This window comes from Capra hircus, chromosome 1, assembly GCF_001704415.2.
Source record: "Capra hircus breed San Clemente chromosome 1, ASM170441v1, whole genome shotgun sequence".
Classification (NCBI taxonomy): domain Eukaryota; kingdom Metazoa; phylum Chordata; class Mammalia; order Artiodactyla; family Bovidae; genus Capra; species Capra hircus.
The window spans coordinates 66,753,840-66,775,593 of NC_030808.1; the positions used below are offsets into that span (position 1 = coordinate 66,753,840).

Consider the following 21,754-nt stretch of genomic DNA (forward strand, 5'->3'; position numbering starts at 1 on the left):
CACCAAATCTGTCCATATTTAAATGGAAGATACACACATATTCTGAGGCCAGACCATGATCACGGACTTCTTTAGATTAAAAACATTTCTAATCTGGTTTTTTTTTTTTTCCTTCAAATTAACTATTTTTAGAGTCACGGTAATTGCCTTCTCTGACTGTAAGGCAAAAAAATCAGTTACAAGTCTTCAGGGAAAAAAGGGGAGCTGGCAAAATCTAGTTGCTTAAGAGGATGAAAAAAACAGCTTCACGTATGTTTCACATTTATACAACACAACAGAGGTCAGGCGGCTGATAAAATTACACCAAGACTAAGCACTATAAATAGTGACTGATAGAAGGACACATAAATAAAAGGACAAATAAAAGGACACATTTTACACGAGACAAAAATGGAGGGGACTGTTAGATTAGCATTGGTCTCTTTCAGTCAGGTAAGCAATAGCACATTAACAAATATTTAGTAAGTGTCTACCATGATCAATGAACTATGATAATATGAACAAATACATTTTACATGGGGTTATAAATTACAGGTTATTTAGCCTAAAAAAAAAATCTTACATTATCCTTTGAAAACTTCTAATAATGTTTCCCCATCTGCAAATGGTCAAAAAGAGGATTAGAAATAAAGGATTCTCCAGAGATAAAGAAACCATGGCTGAGACATGGGAACGTTACGGAGACACATCACGATGACGATTCCTGGTAGTCCTACCTGTGTCTGTGCTTTTCCTTCCCATCCTAAATCGTATCTGCTTGCCACGGAGGACCTCAGAGAGATGTTCAGCAGTCCAGTGTCGTGCCGGCCAATCAAAAGCCATGTTATAGAAGACTGCAGGTTGTTGTAAACACATTATGATTTCTTTTGCTTTCTCTGGTGTAAAAGGTTTGACACGTTTACCTAGGGAGAGAAATAAGAGAACTATATAGACAACTAAGAAGTTATTTAAGATGACACGAAGCATAAGCAGCTACTATTGGTTCTACTGTGGCAAACGTTTTGGTGTAACTGCACTGCATTTACACTTTACTTCTAACTGTTTACATAAATATTTGGGCCCAAAGAACCATAATTCTTCAGTGACTTTTCTCAAATGTTGGAAAATAGTTACAATTTTCAATGTCAAAAAAATTTTTTAAAGGCTTTCCAAGTATGACACACATTTTAAAAGACGCAATTTTTTAAAAATATTATTTCCTGGAGAATTATGTAAGAAATACTGATGGGAATTACTCTTGTGCAACTAGAGTTTCTGGAGTTAGCAACAATTCTACTTGGTATAGCACAGGTTTATGCCAAAAAGACTACTGAACTCATACAGCAGTTGATGTGGGGGAAGGGGCAGGTAGGGAGAGGGAATTATTTTATTGCAAGATTTATAAAGATAAAAGATGTGCTAGGGTGGATATCAGTGGTAATCCTTGATTCCGACTGCATGTATAATCTGTACAGGGGAATATGCACAAACTAACACTGATTTACTGAGGACGTCCATAAATTTCAATCACAGAACGTTAATCCGGTAAAGTAAAGATTGATATGCATTAAATAAAAGAACAAGTAAGTTTCTCTTTAAAGATATCTTAAGATGAAAGTCTGGTGGGGGGAAAGTTAAAAAATGATTCACACTCAGATCCGTAAAACATGTATTTTTGATTCTCTAGTACAGTCAGCGAAACCCTCTATTTCCAGTTACCTGATCTGTAAATACACTTACCCTCTTAGGTCTCTATGTAAAAGAAGCCCCAAGTTTATCTTTAAGTGACCTTTATGTACTGAAGAGCCTGTTAAGGAAAACAGGCTATAACCAGAAAATTTTTTTAAAAGGTCTTAACCTATGCCAACTTATAAATGTATAGTCTATAAAAGTACAGGGTTACCTACACTGCATTGTACCAAGTCTTCCTGGACTGGGAGTGCCTGGATTCCTTGTGTATGAAAATAGACAAGCCACAGTTTCAATTATATATTTTTAAAGTTTTGCTAGACCCTGAAAAGCTACAATACATTCATGATAGTACCTGTTGTTTGTGACATATAAATTAGAACTACCCTTTGGGAAACAACTGGGAAAATGAAGTAGAAGTCCCAAAGAACCACCTATTAACTTAATAACTGATGTTAGAGAAATTTGCTTTTAATAAAATAGGTAATCATAAGCCATATATATATTCATATATATATGAATTATGAACATGGATATGACCAGCAGGCCTATCAGTGAAATAAAAAAATCTACACATTTGCATAAAACATCTATTAGCATAATAAAAAACCCTGAAAATATAAACAATCTAATGTCTCAAAAGCAGAAAAATAATTTACTAGATATTTCTCCCATGGTATAGTCCCCTGCTACATTCTGTTCATTAACAATAAAAACAAGGGCTCTATGGAAATATGTAGAGCTGTAGGGACTAGAGTTGACTCAGAGAGCTACTGCAACAGCCAAGCGAGAAGTGTGGTAATAAGGCCCTGAACAAGGGGTGGCAGTGAGGAAAGCAGAGATGGTAGACATGGAGAAATACTAGGAGAATAACATTAAAGACTACTACGGCCACAGAGATGCAGGGTGGAAGGCAGATGCAGCTCTGAGGAAGACAGGTTTCCAGACTTTCTGACTTGCCACGAGAGAAAAGCTAGAAGCAACACCTTCTGTTGGGAAGATAAGAGTTTGGTTTTGAACATCATCATCATCGTTGTAACAATGGGTGTGTGCGCGCTTAGTCATGTCTGACTCTTTTGTGACCCATGGACTGCAGTCCACCAGGTTCCTCTGTCCATGGGATTTTCCAGGCAAGAATACTGGAGTGGGTTGCTATTTCCTCCTGGATCTTCCTGACTCAGGGACTGAACCCATGTCTCTTGCGTCTCCTACATTGGCAGGTGGATTCTTTACCACTGTGCCACCTGGATACCAGATATTTACTTGCGTAAGCCTTTATTATTTGCCACACATTTTTACAGACATTAAAAGAAAAGTACTCATTGGATCCGCTAAGAAGTCTGTAAAATACAGCTACAGAGGGTATTTTATTTCCATTATCCAGATGATAATGAAAGTTCAGATGTCAAAGGTCAAAACACCAGTGGTGACAGGACAACAGGTCAGATTCTCCAATTACAAGTCTGGTGCTCTTTCTATCACATAATCCTGCTTCCAAAGAATTGAAATCGTAGGACTTACACTAGCACTAAAAACTCATAGAGACAGTATAACCTAAAAAAAGTTGGTGAAGGGAAACTTCAGATGCATTCACAGGTAACAGATACATGTGTGCTGCTGGGGACAGAAGGATGTTCTCGTTCGTATGCATGTATGTTGGGGGCAGTTGTTAATCCTGTAGTAGAGACTGCTAGTTGCCTACCTTATCCAGTATTTGTTCCCTTCTTCCTCGCTAACAGAACTTTGGGCAATGGGAGTGGCCGAAAAATTACATTTCCTAGACTCCTTTGCAGATGGGAGTGACCAGAGATATATCTGGAAGTTGCTAAATCAGCCTTTTCCCCCCTCGTCCTCCTCTCCTACATGCTGCCTGGAAAACAGGTATCGTGGTTACCATCTTGAGAGAGAAAACAAAGGCTGGGGAAACAGTGAACACCGGCTGAAAGTATGCAAAGAATGTCCATCTTTGTGCCCCTGAACCAAAGCCAGCAAAATTCTACCTCCTGAATCCTTTCACATAAATAAACTAACTTGTAGTCAGGGCTCTGTTATTAGTTCATAACCAGTATAGCACCTTGCCTTCTGAGGCTGTGATTTTCAAGGACAACCATATTCTCCCTAGAGTGCTCTGTAACAGGCTGAATAAATCATGGCTGGTGTGACCCACTGTAACATTTTTTTCAGCTTTAAGGTTGTAAAATCTCAAGCTTTGAACATCTTGCTTCCAGAACTTTAAATGACAGAGAAAAATAGAAGTATCAACCCTTTGGGGATGAGGATTTATTTACTCTGCTTATCTTAAATCAGAGCCAATAGATCACATGGCTTTGAATGTTCTCAAAACAGTCCTCATATTTTTACAACTACGTACATCCCCTTGAACAGCAAGGAGATCTAACCAGTCCATCCCAAAGGAAATCAGTCCTGATTATTCATTGGAAAGACTGATGATGAAGCTGAAACTCCAATACTTTGGCTAACTGACGTGAAGAACTGACTAATTAGAAAAGACCCTGATGCTGGAAAAGATTGAAGGTGGGAGGAAAAGGGGACGACAGAGGATGAGACGGTTGCATGGCCTCACTGACTCAATGGGCATGAGTTTGAGTAAGCTCCAGGAGTTGGTGATGGACAGGGAGGCCTGGCGTGCTGCAGTCCATGGGGTTGCAAACAGTCGGACATAACCGAGCAACTGAACTGAACTGAACATGGTCTTAGTAACGTTAGTAATACATGAGTAGTGCTTGGACAGAAGAGTTTCAAAGAAGTAAATAAATACTTTTTCCTCTAACATAACATTAACTTTTTCAGAACGTATCTAATGATCTGATAAGAAAAAACTTCAAACATCTTGGAGGTTATTTAAAAGAGATCCTAAAAACCAAAATTTGCTGAGAAAGTCCCAGGCCCAGTGATTGGAATATATTAAATGTTCAAACATTTGCTAAATGAATGAAAAGTGCCATACGGCATATGCAGAATATATCAGTAGACTGTTCACCATAACAGGAAATCAGCGTATTTGCAGAATTTCAGGCCTATCAGTGACATAAAACAATCAGTTGGTTGTGAAATAAAACTAATTTGGTTTCTGATAGTTTAATCAACAATGAACTGGGCTGTTAAATTAACAAATTTAAGTGTTATAATTTCTTTAAAGAAGAATGCAATCTGCATTGTATTAGTTAAATAGCCTAGGGATGCACCCAGACATTCCATGCCAGAGATGTCTGCAAAGAGCTATAAAAATTCTGAAGCAACCTAAACAGCCTTTAAAGGATAAGTGTATTTAGGTCTAAACTTGCAGCAAGCAGCAATTTCTAATTAGATGACTTAGAAACTGCTGAAAAAACAGATTAGTGATCTACGTGTCACACAATAGTCTTCTCTTTCTAAATGTAGCATGTTATTTGGACAATTTATTACAGCTTTGGTAACAATTCTTTGGAGATAGTTAAACACCATCAAAAAGCAATTTGCTTTGTTCTCAGTTAATTTTTTCTTTAATTAAGGCAAAGTATAATATCAGTTGAAACCTAATTTCTCTGAATCTGCTAACAATCTGGCTTCAGTCAATTAGTATCTGGCTTGGATTTGTATTTGAAATTTAAAATTTAAGACAAGAATATGGAAAATTTACCAAGTTTCCAGAATACTCTTCTGTCAATATTAATTGACAGAAAGTGGTGCTAGTGGTAAAGAACCCACCTGCCGATGCAGGTAGACATAACAGGCTTTGATTCCTGGATTAGGAAGAGCCCCTAGAGGAGGGCGTGCCGACCCACGCCAGTATTCTTACCTAGACAGAGGAGCCTGGTGGGCTACAGTCCATAGGGTCGCAAAGAGCTGGACACGACTAAAGCGACTTAGCACACACAACAGAGAAAAAGATTCTGAAATTGAAAGGAGCTCACCTCTCATGTCAGGTACGAATTTAAGAGTTAATAGTTTCACATTTTAAAAATTTCAGAGGGTGATATAAGGGTAAGCCTCAAGTTATAACACAGAGACTCACCATAGTGATACAGTAAGAACAAAGAATTGGGTCCTAGTATTATGAGCTAATTTATTTCTAAATATATACTATGTAAGTCCATGATGGCTACATCAATCTGATGACTACTGTATATACACACAATTCATCTATCATCTGGAATGGTGTGCTACTGCTGCTGCTGCTAAGTCGCTTCAGTCATGTCCGACTCTGTGCGACCCCATAGAAGGCAGCCCACCAGGCTCCCCCATCCCTGGGATTCTCCAGGCAAGAACACTGGGGTGGGTTGCCATTTCCTTCTCCAATGCATGAAAGTGAAAAATGAAAATGAAGTTGCTCAGTCCTGTCCAACTCTTAGTGACCCCATGGACTGCAGCCTACCAGGCTCCTCTGTCCATGGGATTTTCCAGGCAAGAGTACTGGAGTGGGGTGCCATTGCCTTCTCTGCTGGAATGGTATGTATCAGGGTAAAAAATAATGAACATTTAGACTAAGTCAGAAAAACTCTAATGGAATTATGCAAGTACTTAGCCAGTCACAGAAAGACAAACATGGTATTATTCCACTTATATGAGGCATCTAACAGCCCAATTCAAACAGAAAGTAGAATGGCAATTACCTGGGCTGAGGAGAGAGGAACAAGGGGAGTTGTTTCCTGGATACAAAGTTTCAGATTTGCAAAATGAAAGGATCTCGAGATCTGTTTCATATTAATGTGAATATACTTACTATGAACAGTATTAAAAATGGTTCAGTTCAGTTGCTCAGTCATGTCCCACTCTTAGAAACCCCATAGACTGTAGCACGTCAGGCCTCCCTGTCCACCATCAACTCCTGGAGTTTACCTGAACTCATGTCCATTGACTCGGTGATGCCATCCAACCGTCTCATCCTCTGTCGTCCCCTTCTCTTGCTTTCAATCTTTCCCAGCATCAGGGTCTTTTCAAATGAGTCAGCTCTTCCCATCAGGTGGCCAAAGTATTGGAGTTTTAGCTTCAACATCAATCCTTTCAGTGAATACCCAGGACTGATCTCCTTTAGGATGGACTGGTTGGATCTCCTTGCAGTCCAAGGGACTCTCAAGAGTTTTCTCCAACACCACAGTTCAAAAGCATCAATTCTTCTGTGCTCAGCTTTCTTTATAGTCCAACTCTCACATCCATACATGACTACTGGAAAAACTATAGCCTTGATGAAACAGACCTTTGTTGGCAAAGTAATGTCTCTGCTTTTGAATATGCTGTCTAGGTTGGTCATAACTTTTCTTCAAAGGAGTAAGTGTCTTTTTATTTCATGGCTGTAGTCACCATCTGCAGTGATTTTGGAGCCCCCCAAAATAAAGTCTGCCACTGTTTCTGCTGTTTCTCCATCTATTTGCCATGAAGTGATGGGACCAGATGCCATGATCTTAGTTTTCTGAATGTTGAGCTTGAAGTCAACTGTTTCATTCTCCTCTGTTTTCATTCTCCTCCTCCACTTTCATCAAGAGGCTCTTTAGTTCTTCTTCACTTTCTGCCATAAGGGTGGTGTCATCTGCATATCTGATATTGATATTTCTCCCAGAATTCTTGATTCCAGCTTGTGCTTCCTCAAGCCCAGCATTTCTCATGATGTACTCTGCATAGAAGTTAAATAAGCAGGGTGACAATATACAGCCTTGACATACTCCTTTTCCTGTTTGGAACCAGTCTGTTGTTCCATGTCCAGTTCTAACTGTTGCTTCTTGACCTTCATACAGATTTCTCAACAGGCAGGTCAGGTGGTCTGGTATTCCCATCTCTCTCAGAATTTTCCACATTTCATTGTGATCCACACAGTCAAAGGCTTTGACATAGTCAATAAAGCAGAAGTAGATGTTTTTCTGGAACTCTCTTGCTTTTTCGATGATTCAGTGGATGTTGGCAATTTGATCTCTGGTTCCTCTGCCTTTTCTAAAACCAGCTTGAACATCTGGAAGTTCACAGTTCATGTATTGGTGAAGCCTGGCTTGGAGAATTTTGAGCATTACTTGACTAGCGTGTGAAATGAGTGCAATTGTGCAGTAGTTTGTGCGTTCTTTGGCATTGCCTTTCTTTGGGATTGGAATGAAAACTGACCTTTTCTAGTCCTGTGGCCACTGCTTAGTTCTCCAAATTTGCTGGCATATTGAGTGCAGTACTTTCAAAGCATCATCTTTTAGGATTGGAAATAGCTCAACTGGAATCCCATCACCTCCACTAGCTTTGTTTGCAGTGATGCTTCCTAAGGCCCACTTGACTTCACATTCCAGGATGTCTGGCTCTAGATGAGTGATCACACCATCGTGATTAGCTGGGTCATGAAGATCTTTTTTGTACAGTTCTTCTGTGTATTCTTGCCACCTCTTCTTAGTATCTTCTGCTTCTGTTAAGTCCATACCATTTCTGACCTTTATTGTGCCCATCTTTGCATGAAATGTTCCCGTGGTATCTCTAATTTTCTTGACGAGATCTCTAGTCTTTCCCATTCTTTGTTTTCCTCTATTTCTTTCCACTGATCACTGAAGAAGGCTTTTTTATCTCTCCATGATATTCTTTAGAACTCTGCATCTCATCGCTAGAGCAGCTCAGAGGAGATACCCCATGTTGAACGTTAGGAGTGGCAGCTGCACTTCACTGGACCGGCTGTGAGGAGATACCCCATGGCCAAGGGCAAAGGAGACAGTAGGAGGGGCAAATTTGCATTTAGAATCAAACCCCATTCCTGCCAGAGATGCTCAGAGGGCTCAAACAAGCCTTCTGTGCACCAGGACTGAGGGACCCCACAGAGACTGAGAAAGATCTGTGTTTGAGCATCTCCTGTGGAGGTATGGGTCCACAGTGGTCTGCCACAGGGACAGGGGCTCTGGTGTGTGTATGGTGTAAGTCTGCTTGGAGGAGGTCACCATTAACCCCACCATAGAGCTGCCAGAACTTACACAGGAATGGAAAATAGATTCTTGGAGGGCACAAAAGAACTTTGTGCACCAGGACCCAGGAGAAAGGAACAGTGACCCCATAGAAGACTGTCCCAGACTTGCCTGTGGGTGTCCGGGAGTCTCCAGTGAAGCCGTGGGTAGTAGTGGCCTGCTGCAGGGTTGGGGGCACAGACTGTAGCAGTACATGCATAGGATCTTCTGAAGGAGGTCACCACTATCTTCATTACCTCCACCATAGTTTGGCCCCAGGTAAACAGCAGGGAGGGAACACAGCTCCACCCATCAACAGAAATTTGGGTTAAAGATTTACTGAGTATGGCCTCCCATTCAGTAAGGATTTACTGAACTAGATCCAGTATCCCCCTCAGTCAGTCTATCCCATCATGAAGCTTTCATAAGCCTCTTATCCTCCTCTAACAGAGGGCAGACAGACTGAAAACCACAACCACAGAAAACTAACCAGTCTGATCACATGGACCACAGCCTTGTCTAACTCAATGAAACTATAAGCCATGCCGTGTAGGTCCACCCAAGATGGGTCATGGTGGAGAGTTCTGACAAAATGTGGTCCCCTGGAGAAGGCAATGGACTGAAGGCAAACCACTTCAGTATTCTTGCCTTGAGAACCCCATGAACAGTATGAAAAGGCAGAGACAGACACTGAAAGACGAACTCCCCAGGTCGGTAGGGGCCCAATATGCTACTGGAGATAGGTGGAGAATTGATGGAGTTAAAGCAAAAACAACACCCAGCTGTGGATGTGACTGGTGATGGAAGCAAGGTCCGATGCTGTAAAGAGCAATATTGCATAGGAACCTGGAATGTCAGGTCCATGAATCAAGGCAAATTGAAAGTGGTCAAACAGGAGATGACAAGAGTGAACATCGACATTTTAGGAATCAGCAAACTAAAATGGACTGGAATTGGTGAATTTAACTCAGATGACCATTATATCTACTACTGTGGGCAAGAGTCCCTTAGAAGAAACAGAGTAGCCATCATAGTCAACAAAAGAGTCCGAAATGCAGTACTTGGATGCAGTCTCAAAAATGACAGAATGATCTCTGTTTGTTACCAAGGCAAACCATTCAATATCACAGTAATCCAAGTACATGTTCCGATCAGTAATGCTGAAGAAGCTGAAGCTGAATGGTTCTATGAAGACCTATAAGACCTTCTAGAACTAACACCCAAAAGAGATGTCCTTTTCATTACAGGGGACTGGAATGCAAAAGTAGGAAGTCAAGGAACACCTGGAGAAACAGGCAAATTTGGCCTTGGAGTACAGAATGAAGCAGGGCAAAGGTCAATAGAGTTCTGCCAAGAGAATACACTGGTCATAGCAAACATCCTCTTCCAACAACACAAGAGAAGACTCTACACATGGACATCACCAGATGGTCAATACCAAAATCAGACTGATTATATTCTTTGCAACCAAAGATGGAGAAGCTCTATACAATCAGCAAAAACAAGACCGGGAGCTGACTGTGGCTCAGATCATGAACTCCTTATTACCAAATTCAGACTTAAACTGCAGAAAGTAGGGAAAACCACTAGACCATTGAGGTATGACCTAAATCAAATCCCTAAATTAAAAAGTTAGATGATAAATTTTATGTTATTTGTTTTTTGTCACAATTTCTAAAATACTAAACAGTTTTGCTTTCCTAGTATCAGTTCAGTTCAATTCAGTTGCTCAGTGGTGTCCGACTCTTTGCAATCCCATGAATCGCAGCACGCCAGGTCTCCCTGTCCATCACCAACTCCTGGAGTTCACCCAAACTCATGTGCATCAAGTTGGTGATGCCATCTAGCCATCTCATCCTCTGTCGTCCCCTTCTCTTCCTGCCCCCAGTCCTTCCCAGCATCAGGGTCTTTCCCGATGAGTCAGCTCTTTGCATGAGGTAGCCAAAGTATTGGAGTTTCAGCCTAAGCGTCAGTCCTTCCAATGAACACCCAGGACTGGTCTCCTTTAGGATGGACTGGTTGGATCTCCTTGCAGTCCAAGGGACTCTCAAGAGCCTTCTCCAACACCACAGTCCAAAAACATCAATTCTTCGGCATTCAGCTTTCTTCACAGTCCAACTCTCACATCCATACATGACCACTAGAAAAACCATAGCCTTACTAAACAGACCCTCGTTGGCAAAGTAATATCTCTGCTTTTGAATATGCTATCTAAGTTGGTCATAACTTTCCTTCCAAGGAGTAAGCGTCTTTTAATTTCATGGCAGCAATCACCATCTGCAGTGATTTTGGAGCCCCCAAAAATAAAGTCTGACACTGTTTCCACTGTTTCCCCATCTATTTCCCATGAAGCGATGGGACCAGATGCCATGATCTTCATTTTCTGAATGTTGAGCTTCAAGCCAACTTTTTCACTCTCCTCTTTCACCTTCATCAAGAGGCTTTTTAGTTCCTCTTCACTTTCTGCCATAAGGGTGGTGTCATCTGCATATCTGAGGTTATTGATATTTCTCCCAGCATTCTTGATTCCAGCTTGTTTCTTCCAGTCCAGCGCTTCTCATGATGTACTCTGCATATAAGTGAAATAAGCAGGGTGACAATATACAGCCTTGACATACTCCTTTTCCTATTTGGAACCAGTCTGTTGTTCCATGTCCAGTTCTAACTGTTGCTTCCTGACCTGGATATAGGTTTCTCAAGAGGCAGGTCAGGTGGTCTGGTATTCCCATCTCTTTCAGAATTTTCCACAGTTTCTTGTGATCCACACAGTCAAAGGCTTTGGCATAGTCAATCAAGCAGAAGTAGATGTTGTTCTGGAATTCTCTTGCTTTTTCCATGATCCAGCAGATGTTCACAATTTGACCTCTGGCTCCTCTGCCTTTTCTAAAACCAGCTTGAACATCAGGAAGTTCACAGTTCATGTATTGGTGAAACCTGGCTTGGAGAATTTTGAGCATTACTTGACTAGCGTGTGAAATGAGTGCAATTGTGTGGTAGTTTGAGCATTCTTGGGCATTGCCTTTCTTTGGGATTGGAATGAAAACTGACCTTTTCTAGTCCTGTGGCCACTGCTTAGTTCTCCAAATTTGCTGGCATATTGAGTGCAGCACTTTCACAGCATCATCTTTTAGGATTTGAAATAGTCAACTGGAATTCCATCACCTCCACTAGCTTTGTTCGCAGTGATGCTTTCTAAGGCCCATTTTACTTCACATTCCAGAATGTCTGGCTCTAGGTGAATGATCACACCATCGTGATTATCTGGGTCATGAAGATCTTTTTTGTACAGTTCTTCTGTGTATTCTTGCCACCTCTTCTTAATATCTTCTGCTTCTGTTAGGTCCATACCATTTCTGTTTTATCAAGCCCATCTTTGCATGAAATGTTCCCTTGCTATCTCTAATTTTCTTGAAGAGATCTCTAGTCTTTCCTAATATTAATCATTATCAGATATGAAGTACCTTAGCCACATGAATTACACAAGTGCTCTAGCAAGAGAATTTTTTACTTTTTAAGATCACACAGGTTCTTGTTTTCCTTCAGGTTTCCCTGCCTCCTCCTGCCCTTTAGAAAAATTAGAACAAGAATGACATGGAGAGTTTGGTGCCTCTCACTGAAAAGGAATAAATCTAATTATGTATGAGTGTCGGCTGTTAATGAAACTAATGTCCATTTAGCTCTGGAATGAACTATTTTCTCTGGCAGGACTGGAAGAACAGTTAGAAAGGAGGCATCGTTCACTTCACCAGGGCTTCCCTGATAGCTCAGACAGTAAAGAGTTTGCCTGCAATGCAGGAAACCTGGGTTCGATCCCTGGGCTGGGAAGATCCCCTGGAGAAGGAAATGGCAACCCACTCCAGTATTCTTGCCTGGATAATCCCATGGACTGAGGAGCCTGGTGGGCTACAGTCCATGGCGTCACAAAGAGTCGGACATGACTGAGTGAATAATACTTAACCCTTCACTTCATCAAGGCATAAGCATGGGTACAACTCAAACTATAAGATTGCTGTGCTATGTGCTCAGTCATGTCCAACTCTTTGCAAAACTGGATCTTCTGCACTGGCAGGGGGATTATTTACCACTAGTGCCACCTGGAAAGCCCCAACTATGAGATTAGGGGTAGGAGATGAAGAGATAAAAACTACTATGCATAAAATATTAATAGATAAGCAACAAGGAAATACCATATAATACACAGAATTACAGCCATCATCTTGTAATAATTTTTAATGTAGTATAATCTGTAAAAATACTGAAGCATGTTATATACCTGAAACTAACTATAGGATTATAAGGCAACTATACTTCAATTTAAAAAAATTAATCAGAAAAAATTTTAAACTCAGAGTCCAATGGAAACAAATACAATCTCACTCTGAAAGATTCAGATTCAAAATACCGCAATTTTTAATTTCATTGAAACGCTTCAACCAATGTATGATCTTAGAAATAACATCTCACATTCAGCGCTTGAGTTGATTGTTAACAATTAGTAGTTTCATATTTGTTTAAATCCATTTCTTAAACAGCATTTTTAGGTTTAAAACAAAATTAGAAGGAAGGTACAGAAAGTTCCCATATACGCCCCTCCCTTTATCAGCAATACTCACCAGAAGGGTACATTTTTCACCAAAGATGGACCTAAACTGGCACATCGTAATCACCCAATGTCCACAGTGTATCTTAGGGCTTACTCTTGGTGTTGTGCAGTCTATGGATTTGAACAACTAAAGTATAATAACATATATCCACTACTATAATATCATAGGAAGTATTTTCACTGTCCCACAAATCCTCTGTGCTCTGCTTATTCATGTTTGTTTTAATAATTTCCAAGCTGTTTTCAAACTAGAAATATCACATCCTTGTGGTATGTATATATACAATGAAATTTTATTTAGTCATGAAAAAAGAGAAATTTTACTATTTGCAACAACATGGATGGATCTAGTGGGTATTATTCCAAATCAGACAGAAAAAAGACAAATACCATATGATGTCACTTAATGTGGACTCTAAAAAAACAAACAAGCACACAAAACAAAAACAGACTCACAGACACATTGCACAAACAGGGAGGAAGGTGTGGGTGGGTGAAAAAGGTAAAGGAGACATTAAGAGGGACACACCTCCAGCTATAAAATAAACAAGCTATGACGAAGATATAATACACAGCATAAAGAATATGGTCAATAATACTGCAACAACTTTGTATGGGCAGATGGTTACTAGACTTACTGTGATCATTTCATTATGTATGCAAATATCAAATCACTATGTAACATACCTGAAAATAATATATTGTAAGTCAACCACAATTTTTAAAAAAATCACAATCTTGAAAGCAAACCATTACTTCCATATAGAGCTTAGGACAGTGCTTGACATAAACTAACAGCAAAGAAATGTTTTGTGAAATCAGAGCTCATTTTTAAGTGCATAAAACTTTATTAAAATTAACCATTTGTTTTCTCCACTTCTGTACAATGAGCTATTGAGCAAACTCACAACAAGCACTCTCAAAACAAAGGGATCAATCCATTCCAGGATTTCATGCTCACTTCTACCGTTCCCTCTCCAGCACCCAAACACACTATTCGCCACTAAGGAACTCCCAATCGCCCTCGCCCCTACAGCAACTTGACAAAGTTTCTTCACTGTCAAATCCCCAATCTCTCTGTCCACTCCCTAACTCAGTGTGGTGCCCTACCCTGTTTTTCTGAGAAAATTGAAACCTATGATTTTCTTCTTCACTTCAATGTTCTGGCTCACCCCGCTCCTCTCAGGTCTCCAAGGACATAATCATCCTTGTTTCACCTGTCTGCCCTACCACGTTTCACTCCAAGCAGAACCAGTCTGATTCCTCACTTTCTTTCCCACTCTCTGCCCGCTGTGTGCCTTGGGCTTTTCTCCACTCACTTCTACTTCTGGCCTCCTCACCAGAAACGACTTCTTTCACTCATTTCCATATTCACACTACAGCTGTCCCTCAGTATGTGAGGGAGATGGGTTCCAGGAATCCTGAGGATTCTAAAATTCTTAGGTGCTCAGGTCTTCTAAGAGTGGGCCTGTGGGACCCAAGGCTGCGTGCAGAGTGAGGACCGTATAACAAACTTTCAAATTATGCACAGAAGCACAGACCAATACAACTTGCATTCATTCTCTCACCCGCAAAGCATGTAACATGCCTCCTGTGGTGTGATTATGCATTATCCTTCAAGTCTTTTTATCTGTGTTCTTCCCCCCAAATTATATTTATAGGCTATTTTAGGGCAGGAACTGTCTTCAGTCTCACCAGATGAAACAGTCTCCCCAGATGGAAGAGCCTCCCATTTACACTGACATTCAAATATTTTTTGATAATGGAGTGGTAGTGTTTGCTCAAAAACTAACTTTTCTATGACCCCCCACAATACTTGTTACTATACTAGTGAACCTTTCACGTGCATTTATTTAATGTCTGTATTTTTCTTACCCTTTATTCACACAAGCCTTACCTAATTGAAAGCAAAGTCTTCTCTTCCAGGAGGATTCTGCCCATTTAGTTGTAATGGTAATAGGCAGTCACCCCAAAGTGTTTTCTGGGGAGAATGACAGTTTAAAAATAGGGTTGAAAGTTCCACAGACAAGATTCAGAGAATCAATCCTTTAATACAAATATTTGAAGTCACCTGCAAAAATGTGTACATGTGCTATATTTTTCAGGGGAGCAAATCCATACTTTAATCAGATTTATCTCCCTCCTTAGGACTTCAAGATTAAGAATGACAAGTTTCCTCAAATCGTTAAATATGGAATCACCAGATAGCCCAACAATTCCACTCAGATATATGCCCAAGAGAAACAGAAAACATACCTTCACACATAACCTTGTAAACAAATGTTCATAGCAGCATTATTCATAGAAGCCCCAAAGTGTAAACAACACAATGCCCACTGATGAATGGATATGCAAAATGCGGCATATCCATACTACAGAATAGTGTTCAGCCACAGCAAGTAATGAAGTATTGACACATGCTACAACATAGATGAGCCTGGAAAACACTATGCTGTGTGAAAGAAGCCAGACACAAAGAGACACCTATTGTATGATTCCAAGCTTATACGAAACGCCCAGCACAGGCAAATCCATAGAGCCAGGGTACATTAGTGACTGCCAGGGAATGGAGAGAGGGTGAATAGGGAGTGACTGCTAATGGGAGCTAGGTTTCTTTTTGGTATGATGAAAACGTTCTGCAATTACATTAGTGATGGCTGCACAACTTTGTGAACATACTAAAAAACACTTTAAAAGGGTGAATTTGTGGTATCTGAATAAACAATAAAAACCTCCTCCTCCCCAGCAACATGCTTAACATCTTTCACCTCATGATTGTAAACCTAAACTCTAAGCATGCACACTAAAACTTAGCAGTGCTCCCAACCACCTCCTTTTTCTTCAGGTTCCTAATTTACACGTAGTTACTCAGGCTAGAAAATTTCAGAGACATCTCCAGTCTCTTTTCTCTCCGTCTGAACATCAGTCAGTCACCAATGCCAGCACACTTTTCCCCCAACAAAAAACTACATATTGTTGAATATGTAATTGCTGCCAGACACTTATGCTAGATGATCTACAAGCATCTTTAATTTCCACAACAGTATGCATTTTACAGAGGAGAATGCTGTGGCTAAGGAGATTTAAGTACCTTCCCTTCAGTGTTTCTTCCTCCAATCTATCCTCCATCCTTCAGCTGCAGTGATCTTCCTTAAAGCAGTGATCCCCTACCTAAAGCTCCTTAAAAGTTTCTGTCACAAAGTCCAGAGTCCCTAATTTGGTATAAGGTGCCTTCAGGATCTCTGTCTCTTAACATTCCTTACACCAACTTCTTTGAGTTCCTGGACTCTGAGTTTCTCTTTCTCCTTCTGCCTCTGGGCTTGTCTTGGGATTCCCTTACTCATTCACTCAACAAATAGGTATTAAGAAACTACTAGGAGCCTGACATTGTAGAGCTTCCCTGGTGGCTCAGAGGGTAAAATGTCTGCCTCCAATGCAGGAGACCCAGGTTCAATCCCTGAGTCAGGAAGCTCCCCTGGAAAGGAAATGGCAATCCACTTCAGTATTCTTCCCTGGAGAATCCCATGGACGGAGGAGCCTGGTAGGCTACAGCCCATAGGGCCGCAAAGAGTCGAACACGACTGACCCACTTCACTTTCTTTTCACTTTCAGGAGCCTGACATTGTATTGCTACTTGGGCAACATTGTGAATAAAACAGATATATGTACTGCCCTCAAGGTGCTTAAGGTCTAAGGGAAGACACAATGATAAACAAGTAGTTACAGATTGTGCTAAGTGCAGGAAGCAGGATGCTGTATTACAGAACATAAACACGCTTAGGGATCAGGGGAAAACTACAATGACTGTTTTAGATGGGTTAATCTGGCAAGGTTTCAGGTGGTGACATACCTTAAAATATGAAGACTAAGAAGCCAGTTATATGAAAAGCAGGTAAGAGCAGAAGGGGTGATGAGTGACAAGAGGTGCTCCTAGAGACATCAGCAGAGCCCAGATCAAAGATTTTTGTAGGTCATGGTTAGGAGTTTGGATTTTAATCTAAGTTCTTACTGCAATGGATTTCATTGAAGACTTTTAAGTAAGACAATGTCACTTTCGCCACGGAACAGAGAAGGGATTGGAGGGGCACAAGAGAAGAAACGGGGACACATGGCCTGAAGATACAGTAGTGGTTTAGGTGAGAACTGTGGATGATTTGGACAACGGTGTGATAGTGAAGGAGGAAAAGAGCAGATCAGATGCAGAGCTGGCCTGACTTGCAAAGTCATCAGCTCAATGTGATGAAGAGATGAAAAAAGGATATATAGAGTTGGAGAATCCTCACTGATAAAAGAAAACAAGGTTACTACAAGAACAGAGGATCACAAGGTCTCAGGCTCATGCTGAGTGAATACTCAAGAGAGTGACAATTTTCATTTTATAACATCACATCAACTTGCCCAGGACTTTTCACAGCAAAGTTCAGCAATATAGGTGCAAGTGCAGAGGGCAAAAGTTTGGGTTCATCCAGAGTATGGGTTTTGTCAGAGGAGTAAAAGGCAAGCAAGGACAAGAGAAAAGTGTATTTTCAAGAGAAAGATCAGAATAATAAACTATGACATGCACTCTAAACTAGATAAGGAGATACAGATAGACAGAAAATGTAACAATGGACTGGAGGTACAGATGAAGCTCAGGAGTTGTCTCTTTGGGGTACATAAAAAAGGGAGTTATAAAGGCAGGAGATTGTGGTCAGATAGTAAGAAGTTGTAATTTGCTGCTTCTGCTCGGAATGGTCATCTCTTCCTCTAGACAAACATGACTATTTGACCACCAATCATATCCATCTTATGCTTTTCGGCTCCCTGTCTTCCCATGACTCACACCCCGCCCCCCACCAGCATAACCACCTAAGTTTGTCACTATTTCATCAAATCATAAAGGCCCACCTCAAACTATTCCCTCCTTGAAGTATTTATCTTTTCCCCACTGGCATCTCTCCTGATGACAATCCTCACTCAGTATGCACTACTGACAATATTCATAGCAGCAGCAGCAGCAGGAGTAGCAGTCACTCTTTTGCCCTTCCAGACCCCTCTACTCAACTGGGAAAAGGCATTGTTATATACAGTCAGAGGTCTCTGGATCCCGTGGCAGTACCCAGAACTGTGCAGGCATGGAGCAATCATTCAATAAATCCTAACAGGGATCTCGGGCTCACATTCGTTCTCCAAAGCAGGATTCCACTGAAATCATAATCCTGTTCACAAAAGTCCAAGACAACGCCATGTGTCTCAGGGGTGGTTCAATCCACTGTAACATTCACAACACCTTTATGGGTGAAACAACACTTGTAAGATGGAGGGAAACTGGACCAGTCGATCTAAAAGCTGGGTGCCACAATTTGAACAACATCACGTTTATTAGAAAACAAACAGTTTTACTCATAATTTACTGCTAGGCCGTAGAGACAAACGGTTATATGAGAGGTGTCAAGAAGACAAGAGGGTTACAACTTCTTGGTCTGACCCCCCTAGTACCTACCTTCCTTCTCTCCACCTCCAAATGCAGAGTCCGCATTAGTGATCGCCCCGGGGCTTGCTGCCATGGCAAGCACTACGCGGGCTCAGCCCAAACCAAAAGAAAAACCCAGCGGGAAGCGGTTTGAGAGAGGCCAAAACTCCAGCGGTGAAGCGGTTGCTACCGGGCTCTTCCGGAAGCTGCACGAGCGTGGAGGTCACGTGACGGGGATGGGCGGGGCTACGCAGGTTTGTTTTGATTCAGGGGTGCTTGAAATGTATGCACGTGGTCTCGGTTGTGGCCCTTCTTACATTCTCCAAACTGTTGTCTTCTTTTTGTCTTTGTTTCTTGGCTTCGCTTCTGCTTCTCCTCGTTTCCTAGTCAGGTCCTTCGTTTTTGCCTTGGCGCTTTCCTCCTCCCAACGGTATTGGAGTTTTAGGGGATTTTTTTGTGTGTGTGTGGCGCTCAAGGCAGTGGAAGGTGGCTCTGCGTTTGCTTTATTGTGCAGCCACTCTTAACAGCCTTAGATACTGGGAGAGTTCACGCTTCTCTTCCTCGTCTCTCCCCATTTCTCTTGCCCTTCTGGGAGCAACAGACTCCACCTGGTTTTCGTGGCTGCCGGTAATGTGAGCCTCAGGCTAACGTGCTTTAATTGCGTTCCTTGTGACTCATTTCCAACCCTGAACAAGCCATATCGCTTGACTTAGATTTTCAGGACACTAACCGACAGCTGTCAGACCTTTGGATTTGTATATCAAAATAAATGCAACTATTGGCTGCTTGATCAAGAGATCGACAACTTCCCGTCTTCTCGTTTACTCATCTAGTCAAAATCATAATAACTGGAGATAGATCTAGGTCATTTGGGGGCAAAAATCTTTCAGGTTTAATAAATATATCTTTATTGTCCTAATAATGACAGGCAAAAGAGTAGAAAGAGATCTGTATCTTCTATATATGAACTAAATTGACTTGTTTATAATTTCCTCGTTGGGTATATAAAGCACTGAAAAATGTCTGATTAAGACAATACTTACTGTACATAAAAACAAACGATTTTCATGCGGCAATCCTTCCTACTACGCGTCAGTCTTATTCTATCTCCCGCTCTAAATTCCGAAGTTATAAATCCTTCAGAATTGAGAATTAACCCAATATAGAAACAAGCATTAGCTTAAGTGATCGGAGATCTTCGAGTTGTTTACTGGGCACATGACGTAAACTTGGACACTTCCTCCAACAATCCAGGTTCCTCGCCCAACCTCCTCTATTACAGCCTGTCCGGGAGTTCCCTTTTCCTCAGGCTCAGCGGCGCTCCTCCCGGTCGTTCCAGCTCCTCCCGGTCCGCGCTCTGGTACCCCGGCTCCACTCCCTCTCTCACCCAGGTTGCCGCTCCAGCCCCGGAAGACAGAGCACCTCGGGTCCCGCACCCTAGCCCCCTCCTCTCGGGTCTCTCCTGCCCCTCCTCCCGGCCCGCGGCCGGCTAGCGCGGCGCAGGCGCAGCAACACGGCCGGCAGGCCCAGGGCGACCAAAGCAACCTCGGCCTCGGCTTAGCCCGGCAGTATCCGCGCGGGGCTGGTCGGCGGCAACCCGGACCGTGCGGGGCGGTGGCCCCGCGGGCCGCGCGTCGAGATGGGCTCGGGCTGGAGCAGCGAGGAGGAACGGCAGCCGCTGCTAGGGCCGGGGCTCGGGCCTGCGCCGGGGGCTGCTTGGAGAAGCCGGGAGGCGGCGGCGGCACTGCCAGCGGCAGCCCCAAGTCCCGGGCGCGTGTACGGGCGCCGCTGGTTGGTGCTCCTGCTCTTTTCGCTGCTGGGGTTCGCGCAGGGCCTGGTCTGGAACACATGGGGCCCCATCCAGAACTCGGCGCGCCAGGCCTACGGCTTCTCCAGCTGGGACATCGCGCTCCTCGTGCTGTGGGGGCCCATAGGCTTCCTGCCCTGCTTCGCGTTCATGTGGCTTCTGGACAAGAGAGGTGAGGGGGTCCCGGGAGCCCCGCCAGCGATGTTACTCCTGGGGGAGCCGCCTCCCTCGGCTTCGTCTTAGAGATTGTATGAGGTGATCGAGTGTTGCTGGCATCCCATGCCTGACTAGGAACCCTCCGTCCCCAAAGCGTCAAATAAGGGAAGATTTCTTTGCAGATACTGTTTTGTTTTTAAATCAAGGCCCATTATGCAACAGCAGGGATTAGGCGACCTTTGGGTGTTCAGGTTTCTGCCTGTGTGGATATAAGAGCATCCATGCACATGCTTTGTGTGTTTTCTACATCTGACAAAAATGACTGATGCTTTGACTTCAAAGGTGTTTGGGGGTGTTGAGGGTGACAGGTCAGAAAATAGAATGATGATGCCCAGATACAAGGAAGTAATGAGTTGGCTTTCCGTAATAGATGACTCCAGCCCAGGAAGAGCTGTTGGGGAACTCAGGACCTGACGCTTTGGTTTCTGGAAAAGGGTGCACAGCAGCTTTAAAGTGTGTGTATATGACCACCTGCAAGGGTCAGCTGAGATTTTTAACTTTCAGATAAAGCTTACAGATGAATGAAGACTCTCTTTTCATAGAGAATACTCTGGACAGACATCTCACTTTACCACTTGCCAGTGTGATTCTGTGAGGAGAAAAATGGAATGTTAAGGTTTTGAACTATACCACACAAGTATGGATAAATGATTCATGGCCAATGTGATGTACCTGCTAAAAAGTAGAGGACAATTTTAGGCACAGAAGTGTAGTATCTAAAAGCAGAGAAATAGTTTGACATGCTTCTAATGTTCAGTTCTGGGCATTAATTTTTGAAAGGCCGTTGACAAAGTGGAGTCCTTTAAAAGTTGGGTGACAAGAATGTAAAGGGTATAAAAATCATAATGTGTCAAATGAAAGGAATTGGGTGTGTCAAGCTTCAAAAAGAAACTTGAGGCAGGATATAAATATGTGTTAAATGAGGAATTAGACTTAATGTGCCTAGTTCTAGAAGGAAGAACTAAACTGAGTGAAGTTACAAGAAGCTGTAACTCAAAAGAATACAGGAAAGAACCTTCTAACAATGAAAGTATCCAGCCCTGGAAAGTGTGGAACTTCCAGGCAGAGATATGTGCTAGTTGCCGAGAAAGTTTCTTGTACTGAATGGG

General features: G+C 42.1%; 2 protein-coding genes across 4 annotated transcripts in view; one reads left to right on the forward strand and one right to left on the reverse strand.

Moving 5' to 3' along the window:
* The window catches only part of HSPBAP1 (HSPB1 associated protein 1), a 55,361-nt gene extending 36,038 nt beyond the window's left edge, over positions 1 to 19,323 (reverse strand). For 2 of the 3 annotated variants that reach the window (XM_013963313.2, XM_005675032.3), the window contains exons 1-2: positions 18,653 to 19,323; positions 717 to 902 (exon numbers count right to left, since the gene is read on the reverse strand). In XM_013963313.2, coding sequence (XP_013818767.2) covers positions 717 to 902; positions 18,653 to 18,716 — 250 coding nt within the window. In that variant the 5' untranslated portion in view covers positions 18,717 to 19,323. The remainder of the gene's footprint in view (positions 1 to 716; positions 903 to 18,652) is intronic. The other variant, XM_005675031.3, reaches the window with a different exon arrangement.
* The window catches only part of DIRC2 (disrupted in renal carcinoma 2), a 98,241-nt gene continuing 96,172 nt past the window's right edge, over positions 19,686 to 21,754 (forward strand). The window contains exon 1 of the mRNA XM_018045690.1: positions 19,686 to 20,601. Within this exon, the coding sequence (XP_017901179.1) occupies positions 20,262 to 20,601 (340 nt within the window). The 5' untranslated portion in view covers positions 19,686 to 20,261. The remainder of the gene's footprint in view (positions 20,602 to 21,754) is intronic.